This window comes from Helicoverpa zea, chromosome 24, assembly GCF_022581195.2.
Source record: "Helicoverpa zea isolate HzStark_Cry1AcR chromosome 24, ilHelZeax1.1, whole genome shotgun sequence".
Taxonomy (NCBI): domain Eukaryota; kingdom Metazoa; phylum Arthropoda; class Insecta; order Lepidoptera; family Noctuidae; genus Helicoverpa; species Helicoverpa zea.
In genome coordinates this window covers 2,902,231-2,915,736 of record NC_061475.1, presented here as the reverse complement: position 1 = coordinate 2,915,736, position 13,506 = coordinate 2,902,231, and the positions used below count along the sequence as shown (strand labels likewise).

The window sequence follows — 13,506 nt, the reverse complement described above, 5'->3', positions numbered from 1 at the left end:
CGAGTGACAGGGGAAAATGGAAGAAAATGACATATTGCGCCGACGCCAAGTAAAATTGGGAACAGGGCAGGAGAAAGAAGAAGAAGAAAGTGTTTCTCAATACACTCTTATCGCACTGTTTAGAGGCATGCAATAGACAATTTTCCACGCTAGTGCAGGAAAAGGGTCCCCATAATGTTATTACATTTTATTTTATCAGGCCGAACTTATTTTTTTGGAGTCAGTTTACTTAAACAGGATAGCAAGATGTAAAAACTTTTTTGATGATCATTTACTACTTTTGGTGATCATTTACTACTTTTGGGATAACAATGATTTTTTTGGACTCATTTTGCTTAAATAGGATAGCAGAATTTAAAAACTTTGGTTATAATCTTACTTTAAAATGGTGGTTTAATTTTGGTGATCATTTACTATTTTTGGCTTACGCATGATTTATTTTGGAGTAATTTCACTTAAATAGGATAGCAAAGTGTTAAAACTTTGGTGATAGTTTTACATTAAAATGCGAGTTTCATTTTGGTGATCATTTACTATTTTTGTCTGCTGTTTGTTACTATATCTGGTGATCAGTTAAACATAAGCCGTTTAAAAACCCTTAGCTTACTTAGGTTTTATTGGTTTATTTTTGCTTTTTCCTCTTCTAACTTTAGCGTTTTGTGGGGTCCAAAACCAGGTTTGTTATCAGGCACGAGTGATCCATACGTCAAGTTTAAAGCTGGGGGCAGACTGTTGCACAAATCCAGGATCGTGTATCGAGACCTTAATCCTGTGTGGGATGAATGCTTTACCGTGCCTATTGAAGATCCTTTCCAGCCTGTGCAGATAAAGGTGAGTTCATGTACCTTAGTTATTTTATGTAAGTTACGAGTCCAAAGTAGGTTAACGGATGGGGTGGGGCATCCCTCGAAGCAGCAAACGCTTGAATGAGGACAAAAAGCGTTGCGTATTTTGGAAAAGCATATAGGATACTTACCATATAATAGATCGATTTGATGGATATAAAGCCAGTAGATAAGATTTGTATTCGTTACTGGATCAAATTGAAGCCCCTCTATCTATTACAAAATGTAATAAAGATGTTTTCAAAACTTTCTTACTATAAAATTAGTAATATCCAGTTAGGATATAAATAAAGCAAAAGTAACAATAACCCTTTTTAAATAATGAATGAAAGTAAGGCCCAATCCACTAGTACAAGAATTATTTCACAGAATCTGCTTCCTACAGCATATAAAATTTAATATCAACACTAAAACAGTCCCGGAGGAGCCGTGATATACTTACCTACTACATCTTCTCAAAGGAAGTCGGCTTACGTCAACGAGTCTTATTTACTTCCATAAGTCCTGAGCAAAGTAGTATCTTTATTTTGACTAAGTATGATCTGAAGAAATACTTGGCTGAATTGGTGGGTCCCGGCTGTCATTTGAACATCTTTGGCAGTCGTTACGTACACGTATAAAAGTAAGAAGCCAGAAAGTCTAACAAGCAATCTTACCAAGGAGTATCGGGTTGCAGGCTAAATGGGTTGATGAGGTCAGATAAACGGTCGCTCCATGTAAAACACTGGTACTTAGTTGCATCCCTTTAACCATAATATGTAACGATAAGTAGGTAGCTATAAGGACCTAACATAGTTTTAAGCTGGTACTAACAAGTGCATATTGAAATTATGATGTTCTGTATTAAATCTTAAATCTCTTATATATAAAAATGAATTGCCGTTCGTTAGCCTCACTTAAACTCGAGAATGGCTGCACCGATTTAGCTTATTTTGGTTTTCAAATGTTTGTAGAGGTTCAGGGAAGTTTTACACGGTACGAAGTTCGCGGGATCCTCTAGTAAAAAAATAAAATAAACTGGAAGCCGATCCCAACATAACTTTAGGAAATAAAAGCTAGGCAGATCTCAACGAAGAGAAACAGAAAAACAATTTCCAAAATATCAGAAACATTCTCCTTTCAGCAGTATGAAATTCAGGAAAATCAATAATATGCTAAATACGTGGCACAAGTTCGCCAAGTCTTAAATATGTGACGACGTTAACGTAAATCAGTTATTTTATTCGCTTTGCTACTTCCAAATATTATTCTGAAAACACGGAGAAAGCTTATAAATAAGAAATGGGAAACATTGGGAACGTAATTGCTTCTATTGGGATATATCCGCTTATTCTGTTTGAAGTATTCTTGGTACATTTATTTCCTACAATATCTTACTTATTTTACGGTGGTATCTAAAATTATGTTAATAATTTGGTTTCATAAGAATCGTCTTAGCCGTTTTAAAGTAAATAGTTATTTTTCTGCAGAGCGGTATGAATCCTAGATACAAAATAAAAATGTGGCATTAGCAAATTGAATTCTTTCCAATTCGTAGTTTAAAAATGTTAAAATAAGTAGAACTAGACTTTATCTAAAGTATCCTATGATAGTGTCCAAAAAGCCAAAAGCCCTCACAGGCCTATGATTATTTAAATCCCAAAAAACTCATCTACCTACACCATTGCAGGTCTTCGACTACGACTGGGGTCTTCAAGACGACTTCATGGGGTCCTGTCATCTCGACCTGACAGCATTAGAGCTGGGTCGTACGCAAGACCTGGTGCTCTGTCTCCGAGACCCTGGCAAACCTACCCAGGATATGGGAGAGATCGTCCTGAATGTCACCCTGTGGCCGAAATCTCAAGAGGATAAGGAGCAGGTGAGCAAAGCAATTTGTATTTTATTTGCAGGAGGTGGAGGTCTGAAATTGGACAGTAGTGTTATGTCTGAGACAGTATGAAATTTTTATATGAAAGCCACTCAGGTATACAACAATTTGTGAACAGTGGAAATGTTATGTATGGTGATCTGTCCAGAATTACTATTTATTTAGTTACAGGATATATGTATGTTTTTTTTTATATTAATAAATAGACAAAGTTACCTGCTGTCTAGAAGCCATATACATAATATGTTAACTATAACTATGTAGCAGTTTAAAACTACTTTACCAATTTCTTTTAAATCAAAACGAAATTTTGAAACTTCCTACGGCTAGTGATAAAGTTAAATGGAACAAATACTCTCGATAGTATAAAATTTTATTGCTGCACTGAAACGGATAAAAACTGTCGATGTCATAAAAGTTTAATAATCTATGTCCATTGAGCTTGCAAAGCGATATTAACTTGCCAAAAAAAAGTTTTATGCTAGATTTGCCAATAAAAATAAGGACTTACTACTTATTTATTTACCTTATGTACTATGTACAACGGCGGACGTAACGCCTTAGGCATTCTCTGCCAGTCCTATATACCTTAGGGTGGTGGTGAAAAGAAGAGGTTGTAGGTGCAACACTGTTGGAGATTTAGTGCGTGTAGTGAGTTTTAGACTTCGAAGTAAAGAGACTGTGAAATCAATAGAAAATTATGTCAACATGAACAATTTATAAACCAACTCATTTCTTTCCTATTGGTTATTGGTACCTATTGCATCTCATTCAACCTTTTTGTATCAGTCTTTCTTTATTGTGATATTTTTTCTATACTTTCTTTTGCAAAGAAAATGAATGCCTTTTATAATCTTTGAAAGACCACAAATGTTGATTCTTAAGACGCTAGACACTAGGATTACAGTATGACATCATTTATAAAGCCGCAAACTACAACAACTATGAAAAATGATATCATTACCTGACTTCATATTTTATCCTTGAGCTGTAAAAAAGTAAATTCATAAAGATTTATCTTGGAGACTGCCTTATTGTTGTCCAAGAGAAGATGTATGTAAACACATTTGGACGGACAGTATCTTGATTATGAAAAAAAGCGAGTCTGAATTATGTTGTACACTTCGCGTAAAAAAGTGCTAAAGGTTACCTACAAGTTTTACGGTACAAATGATAGATGGATAAAATTGCAAAATATCGCTGAGGTAGTTATTGTTCTTATTTCTTTAGTGGTTCTAAATAGTCAGAATAGTCTGTACTACAATTTATTTTAGAAATAAGAACATAATTTTTAGAGCACCAATACTATTTCACTAGTTATTTTTTAAATCAGGACATGCTTTTTCAAATTCAAATCTACATATAATATGCTAGTGTTACGGGTCTATAAGCAGCGAAAATTACATGATCATCAACTTAAAAAAGGAAGCAACGCTATGGCCAGAAACCACTCTGTAAGACGGTTAAATAGGACAATTACAGCGCATATCTGCACCTACTACGATGCACGCGACATCACGCCGTGAGTTGCGTCACGCTCCATTGCTTCCGAGCCGTCACGCTCCACGCTCCATGTAGGTAGCTAGCTCTCAGCATCTCGTGTTAATTAATCGTGGTATTCATACTACGTAAGGGTGCTTCTACACGGTTCATGTAGCTGGAGCAAGTTAACATACGCAAGTGACTCGCGCGGGCCCAACAGAGCACGTGGGTGGCTTGCCTTGGTACCTACATGCTCGAGTCGCTGGATTCTTACATGTTTTGTAAAATGCTTGTAACTTGCGTATGTGCCTCAATATGCGCAAGCTACATGCACCGTGTAGACGCACCCTAAGAGCCTTGGAAATAATGTAGGTACGTGCTTATGTCAAAGGTCTTTACGTGTGATGAACTGTGATGGTTGTAAAATGACGGAATCAACATTTTTTATGAAATCATAAGCATATAGAAATAAAAAGTATGACGTCATAAGTGAGAAATACCTATAGTACCTCACTTTTGTAATTTGGCTATTGGCATTTTCGACGCATTCACGGTAAAGTGATTGATTTGTTCAATATAGGAACAATTTGGAATATCTAGCAAATTATTGGAAACATGGGCGAATCACTTATAATTACCTATTATCATTTAGGAAATATCCTATAATCATAGTTAATTCAAACAGCGTCAATTTTAAATACCTATGTAACGTGACGCCCGTATTCATTCTTGAAAGTCCTTCATTTGATTACCAGATACTTAATAATATAGTGCGTAGTCAGTAATAAAACAAAGTAATATTGAAGTGTTCCCTTTTAGTTAATTACTTTGGTACTTTAATTAAATACTTGTAAAAACCACTTCAATTATTTGCGCAGTATAAATAAATAATTGCGTTGTCACTTAAATGCCTTTCATGTCGATAATAGTCTTAAAATGTACAATATTACATGGTGTTTATAGGCGCTTTTCTTAAAATTAATTGTCAAAATGTGAACACCTATTAAATGCCACACCTAACAAAACAGCTATTACTTATAAAGCCTTTTCTACTACAAAATTAAATACAAGTACTTAAATAATTTCAGGAACCTCAAACTAAAACGCAACGTTGGGAAAAACTAATTGGGAAATTACAATCTTCATTTTAACACGCTTATGTTAGCTTCACTTGCAACTATGTATTGAGAAAATCTTGGAATATTAATTTGACCCACTTCCCGGTCGTCGATTAGTATGAAATTTTGCACACGCTCTGAGTTTTGATGACAATACTAGGCTAGCTAAGACACATCACAAATCCAATTGGCGGGCTCCCGAAGATGGCGGACTGGCTGTTTGGGGTATCAAAATGAAAGGGTTTGCTACCTGATTACAAAAACAGTTGCACCGTAAATGTGTTCCTAATTAGTAAGTAACACTTTCGCTTTGTATAATATAACCACATTTAATTTAATTTAACGAGTTAATTGAATTGAACTTTCCTAATTGAACGATTGAGGTTACAAATTAGATAGCAAACAATGCTCGCGGTTAAAATTAGCCGCGATTCAGTTTTGTTTTATGCTGATTAGGAATGAATTCGGAAACACAGATTGGGAATAATAATATACCATGTTTTAGCTGTCTAAAAAAAATGTTTGTCTGTGCCTTAAAAACTCTGAACTGAAACTACAGAACCTATATGAAAAATTATTTCACTGTTGAGAAGCCACACTATCCCCGGGTGACGATGACTATATTTTATCCAGGTACAACAAGTAATTTTCACGGGACATGAGTGAAACTACGGGAAACAGGTTAGCTACATGCTAAGGAATAGGTGCCATGCTTGAAAAAAAAATACCTACAATTATTTCAAAAGGAAAACCTTGGTAAAAACCTACTGCATTATACAAAAGTGTATGTATTCCAATGTGCAAACATGTCATTGTTGAGTTCCATTATCCGGAGCCAAGCCTGGATATTGAATCAGGGCATGATTACCATAAGAATGGAATGTCATTGGAAATGTACCCATACGTCAGAAACTGTAGGATAGAGAGGAAATGCGACTTTTCTGTAGCAAGATTGGATCTAAACAGAAAGTTTGGGTAGTAAGTCATATTAATTATAAAAGAAACAAATAATATTAGTTGTTATACTCAAAACAATAGGTACCTACGCTACAAAAAAAAAACTTCTAAGACTAGACTTTGTAAGAATATCCTGACATAAGTTCTTGGGATGATAGAAAATTATTCAAATCTATTTAAGCCTACTTCATAATTAACTTCATAAACCCAATTTTTTACCCAGTGGAGTCATATAAAAAATAACATGAAATTCTAGCAAACCGTCACACTGACCTATTAAGGCGCAATTTGCCGTCATTACAAATAATGATTACATACATAAATGATACTACATACGAACCTTTACGTCCGTCACGATATGTTTGTTTACTCAGAACGGGTGCGACAATTTTCAGTTATTATTTTAAAACGGTAATTTGTTTTGTCATGCACGAGAAATGTATCGACAGGAAGATATAATAAATAACTCAATAATATAACTGTAGGAAATAACATTGTATATTGTCAAAATCACCACAAATCAACATTTTGTTGTAATAATTACATTAATTACTTAGTAGGTATGTATTTTTTGTTTTATAAGAGATTAAGCGGGAAAACAGTCGAGTGCAAAAAAAGGGGATTGAATTTATAACAACCAAAAATCTTTTTAATTAGGTTAGGTACTGTGTTTCGGATGGCACGTTAAAATGTAGGTCCCGGCTGTCATTGAACATCCTTGGCAGTCGTTACGGGTATTCAGAAGCCAGTAAGTCTGACACCAGTCTAACCAAGGGGTATCGGGTTGCCCGGGTAACTTGGTTGAGGAGGTCAGATAGGCAGTCGCTTCTTGTAAAGCACTGGTACTCAGCTGAATCCGGTTAGACTGGAAGCCGACCCCAACATCATTGGGAAAAGGCTCGGAGGATGATGTATTTTTCTTTACACATTAGCTGGAATATAATTTCCTTGAAAAGAATTTTATTTAAGTATTGGTTCCATGTATTTATCGTAAAAAAACGACAAATAACAAGGCCTACTCGTTATCGGCAATTGTTGAAAGTGCTAACATCAATTCAATGAACAAAGATGAGGAAATTATAATGCTGTCATCGATAAAATGTATTTATAGGCACTCAATATTTACTGACGTTGGTTAACTTTAAATTGTTAGAAACATTGAAAACCGATATACCTATTTATTATCCTTACCTACGTCTGTCACCAAAAAAGTAGAAGAGTAAATCATGTTAAAATAAGCTGGGTAGGAACTTATTTGCATTTTTTGTTGATCTGTCATTTATGATGACACATTTATCTACACATTTGATGAAGTCATTATCTAACAATATTTTCTCTACTGACCCAACAATTTTGCTGTTCACTTAATTACCCAGCTAAAGATACGATCCATAAAAAACGCTACTTAAACTAACGACATCATAAAATTAACGTAAGTAATTTTACTACTTTCATCGCCATTAACTCTGGCCACAAACACTAAAGAATATGGTTCACTAACATGCACATTGCACTGACAGATAATTCGTCCTTGAGCCATTCAGATAGGATCATATAGTACCACAATACCCTAGACTGGTTTACCAACACTCGTTGGTACTCATAACCTCATTTTTAGTTAGCCGCTCGACGCCGCATCGTGAGCGCGTGCGTAACGAAACGTAAATAAAAATAAAATAATTACGATAAAAGAAAACAGACGCGAGTGACAGTTCTATAGTTGCATGTGTTCGATATTTGAAAATGCGATTGTTTATGTGTGTCATAAAAAGTGACAGTTATGCTGTTCTAATATTAAATTGAAAAGTTTGGTTTCGTTTTAGTGCGCGTGAGTGTAAATGGTTTTGTCGGGAGTGTACCTTTATAAAAAGTTTGTTTCCTTGTGTTATTCCGTGGAATTCAATTGTTTTTGATTCCTGTTAATTAAAATGTTTCAAAGGGCAAACAAAGATAAAGCTAAAATTAAAGTTTTTATGCACCTACTTACCGAGCCCGATTTACAAACAACGAAATGAGTTGAGCGTTCACTAACATTTCATTATTGTAGTACCTAGGTACCTAAGTATAGGGGAATCGAATGTTTTGTGCAGTTGACATCTGTCGGTTTTCAAGGAAAATGAACTGACAGCTACTACCAACTGCAAAGAAATTCGGTCGGACTGTTAACTTATTGCTAAATAATCCAATTAAAAAAAAAAACATAACAAAACATGCAGATGAAACAAAAAACTAAACTAAACAAAAAACAAACATTTCAACAAAAGACTATGGTTGCTAAAATTATCTTGTCAGTGAAATAATCGCGGTTTCGAAATTCAAAAGCGGCTTGAGGTCACCGAACCCGTCTTGCCATAAAGTCCTTTATAAATTGCGTTCGGATACAATGTGCAATTATTACGAAATCTTGTTTGTCAATGTCAATGTTATGGACCAAGTGATAAATTGGGCAGTATACATAATGCCCGGTCATTATAAAAAATGCCCAATATGAGAGTGCAATTTCATAATAATGATTCAAATAATCAAATTGACCGGGCAGTACACATATTGCCCGTGACCTTTTGGGCAAAGTAATACAAACATGTTTAATTTCAATTTTTTTAGTTATTGCCATTTAACTTAAAATAGACTAAATATTAAACCACTTAAATAATCAGCCTCATGATTTAGATTAATTATGAAGGACTTCTGCCTTTTTTCATCAAATGACCCCCCGCTGTGGGTTAGCAGCGGTGAGGGTGTCAGACTCTTACTGACTGACCGTCGTGTCCTGTCGTAGGCCTTTTATGTACCAGGGCCGCGGTTTTTCGAACAATCCCTCAGCCCCGGCAGACCTTGGCTCTGATGGGCCCCGCTGGGGTTGCTGACATCTCTTTGAGGAGCGCGTGGAACAACGCGCGCCGCCGACACGGGTCTGTTGCCTAAAAATAGACATGAGCGAGCCACCCGAACTAACCGCCCACAGACCCACGCCTACGGCGGCCGGGAGTCATCTCGCGACACCCGGCGCCCGTGGTGTCTACCTGGTCCAGCGCGGCGGCCGGGATAAGAGGTGCGAACTCTCTGACGTTCCGCCGCCACCTTCTCGAACATATTTGCTTCGCAGAAGGAGGCGACGGCCATTCTCTCTCGCCCCGGACCATGGCCTGAACCAGACCTGGACGCGAGAGGTCGCCGCCGCCTAAAGCCTCGACTAGGACCCGGCGGTGCTCTTCCCACGCAGGGCACTCCTGGACTGTGTGGTCCACCGTGTCCTCGGGGCTGTCCGCACAGTGTTGACACCCGGGCGCTTCCTCACAAGGACTTCTGCCTTAAAAATCCACTAGTTTTTGCATATAAATGTTAAGGAAAGTCATATTAAAAATATAACATAAAATAAAATTAAGAATGGCTGTCTCTGATTGGTCAAAGCGTGTCACGCCATGCGTACTTCCCTCCCCGCCCTCGCACCGCGTAAAATATAGCTTTATTAATTAAATTGCCCAACTGTCATGTTGCAATATAATAATGCCCGTGCAATGTGATAAATAATGAAGTTAAGATAGTTATTAATCACTTGGCCCGATAAAGCTAGACATTATTCATAATGCTCGGGCATTATTTATAATGCCCGAATTAATCACATGGTCCATAACATCAATATTGTGTTATGATAAGTCATGTTTAGAAAATATTTCTTGAGATAAACATCTGATTCCTTATCTCGTTAATTTTATAAACAAATACTGATTCTGTTTTATTTTGCTTCTTGTTATTAATCTGTCTATTTACTTTGTGGAATTCTGGTGGCAAGTATTCCTATATTTAGATTCCTACCAACTTAGGTATGTAGGTAGAATACTTTAGATTTATCACAATAATTATACATAGATCATTAATTATAATGATTGCTCTTACGATAAATTAAATTACATTTTATAATTTAATCATTTATTTATTACTTATTTATGTATTACGCAGACAAGTATGTTTATATGTTTTGTGTAAGTTAATGGTATTCTATACAGACAGTTTAATCAGTGTTAATTATCACGTGATCTAGCCCCTTCAACGCTTTGGCAGCACATCTCGTAGTCCCATCGACTCGACTCTTAAAATCAGATAAAATTAATAACATACTTTTGCCCGCGATTTCACCCGCTTCTTGGCGCACCTGGATATAAAAAAAACAAATAGACCTCCTGACTATGAAACACTGAAAAAATTATTCAAATCGAACTGATAATTCTGGCTCAGAAATGTAAACTTACTTACTTTTCCATTAAATAATTGCATGCCAATATTTTGCTGTGAAATTAAAAATGTAATCAACACAGATACCTATATTTTTGATACTACCTATAATAATTACTTATGTCTCATTCAACTTCGCGTGTTCACAAAGCAGCCAGTATTAGCATAAAATTGCAGTTGAGTTCCGTTTACGACAAAATTACATTCGTATATGGAACTACATAGCTATTATGTGTGAATTATTGATAGTTTTACAAGACTTCTAATGATAAAAAGATGACAGGTCGTCCTAAGGTTTTTTGAGAATGTCATATCGGTAATTCACGAATCTCCGAAAATAATATCTCTGATCAGTAGATATACAAAGTTTCATTATTCATTTTCAAAAAAAAAAAAACATTACATATAGTGGGTATCATTATTCGGTAAAAAAAAACTTCGGGAATAACTTAGGTATATTTCCTCCATTTAGCGGATAAATAAGATCAAAAACATTATCCTTTTATGAGTACTTATGACATAACATACCAGGAAATTACAAACTGTTTCATAGTGTATTGATCGGCTAAACGATTTGCTAATAATATTTACACGTTTTGATACAATTAACACGTATTGTTTAGTTTGTAATTACTGTAGACCAGCTAGGCTTATGAAGGCTTGAAATAATGTGTGTTAAGAATTATAGGATATTTATCATCATTTTTCTCATTTCATTCTTATCCTGGACATGGCCATGTTATAGAAAAATGTGTGTTGAAAACAATCAAAAATGGCCTCTCTGTGTGGTGGCTCTTATAATAGCTAAGTATTTACCATCATCACAGCCTTTTTATCGTCCCACTGCTGCGGCCTCCTCTCTCGAGGAGAAGGATTGAGCATTTAGGTATCAATAAGCTAGTTCCATGCAGTATGTTTCCTCGAGATGTTTTTCTTCACCTTTTAATCAGCCATTGTGTCAAGATATACCTACTTAGAAAGTACATAAAATTGTAGAAAAGTTGCATTAGTACTTACTTGCCTAACCTGGAACCGAACCCACACATTCATTGTTGAGAGATTGGTGCTTTACTCACTAGACCACCACAACTTTTACCGCTTGATTATAATTTTTACATAAACTTTGCCCATATGCTATGAAGTTCAGAATCAACCTTCATCAGTAGATACAAAATATCATAAAGAGATTGCAAAATATACAGTTCACTAAAAACATCATGTAGAATATCTCTGCTCCCTTTGTTAAGAACCCTTATCCAAAATAGACACTCCCAGATTTGCTGACAAAGCCCTTTCAGCTGAGGTCTAAGAGCCACTATAAGACTAAGAGTATACTGCAGACTAAACAGTCGGCCGATAGTTGGCAATTTTTTAAAAATAATATCTTGATTAATGCTCAATCCTTCTCCGTGGGAAAGGAGGCCTGTGCCCAGCAGTGGGACGATAAAAAAAAGGCTGTAACAGAACAGATCTTGATTAAAACCAAAGCTGTCAGTCGGTCTGATACAGCTACATAACTGATCTGTGTAATGTGCGTACTACCATTCATCTTCATACTGATTTATGAGCACAAACACACTATCGGCCGACTAAAAGTTTGCTGTGTACTCTTAAGATTTCTGAGTGCCACTGTAAGACTAAGATCTGAAAGAAACAGCAAAAAGACGGTCTCAAGGTCTCCATCGATCCTGCTATTTATAGGATGAATACTTTGTTTGTTTGGGGAAGATGAATTGATTTTTATTTCTCCGCTATCTAGCTAATGGTGCACTGATAGTTCGAATCGAGCATTTAAATTCTAATAAGTATCTATTTGTTCAGTGTGATTTTTTTGTACAAGTACAAGTAAATAAATAATTTCTGGAACAGTTGTGATTCGAATAGTGAGTTTCCAAAACTTTTGTTTACATTGTAAAAGTTAACTGAACTTATGCTAATTGTGCTTTTATTTATCTTTCAACATATTATTTATATTTTTAAATATTAGATTATAAAAAAATAAAAAAAAAACATTTAAAAAAAATCGGTAAAAAAACTTTTAAGTTAAACGGTTTTATCTTATCTGCACTGAAAACTAGAAAATAAAAAAATAGTTACTTACCTGTCAACCTACGTAGGTGGTCCCGGTCATATTAAACTAAAATAAAAACGTGGGGCCCATTAACTATTGCTGTAGTACTTTCTTCTAGAGGTATAATAGGTGTGGATTGCATCGACTTACTATAATCGTAACTGGAGATTTTGACAATCAATAATCAGCCGTAGCGGCTTCACCAGCGAACGCCGAGCTCATGATCTACCAAAGTATAAAGATATGCTTTGCCATAGGTAGGATTTCACAGGGGCCCCACGTTTTTATTTTAGTTTAATATGACCGGGACCACCTACGTAGGTTGACAGGTAAGTAACTATTTTTTTATTTTCTAGTTTTCAGTGCAGATAAGATAAAACCGTTTAACTTAAAAGTTTTTTTACCGATTTTTTATTTTCTAGTTTTTAGTATTTAATGAAAATGCGTACCGAATATTCCTCATTCTATCTAATTCATTTAGTGTATCATTATTACACGGTCTCTTACCTGACAATTTATTACAATCTAATTCCTCAATACATAGCCCTTCCAGATACTTTTTTTTTTAACAACCCCAAAAATCATCACATGACCTCTCCTGCTGTGGGTCAGCAGCGGTGAGGGAGTGTCAGACTCTTGACTAAAAACCGTTTTGTTCCGTCGTAGGCCTTTTATGTACCAGGGCCGCGGTAACTCTTTCGAACAATCTCGCAGCCCAGGCAGGCCTTGGCCCTGTTGGGCCCCGCTGGAGTTACTGACAGTTTTCTACTTGTAAAGCCCTTTCATTTGATACCCGTATTGGTGGGATTGATAAAAAATTGTTATCAGCCATTTGGTAGCGGCGGCCATCTTAGATTTCAATTTTGCATAGTAAATTGTATTCTACTTGTTGAGACCTTTCATTTGATACCCATGTTGATGGGATTGATA

The 13,506-nt window shown here is 35.8% G+C and overlaps 1 protein-coding gene across 7 annotated transcripts in view; it reads left to right on the top strand.

Moving 5' to 3' along the window:
* The window catches only part of LOC124642381 (multiple C2 and transmembrane domain-containing protein), a 163,649-nt gene that overhangs the window by 123,760 nt on the left and 26,383 nt on the right, over positions 1-13,506 (top strand). For 4 of the 7 annotated variants that reach the window (XM_047180787.1, XM_047180780.1, XM_047180782.1 and 1 more), the window contains 2 exons: positions 677-831; positions 2,515-2,706. In XM_047180787.1, coding sequence (XP_047036743.1) covers positions 677-831; positions 2,515-2,706 — 347 coding nt within the window. Of the gene's footprint in view, positions 1-676; positions 832-2,514; positions 2,707-7,892; positions 8,143-13,506 lie in introns of those variants that run through there. The other 3 variants (XM_047180786.1, XM_047180785.1, XM_047180784.1) reach the window with 3 other exon arrangements.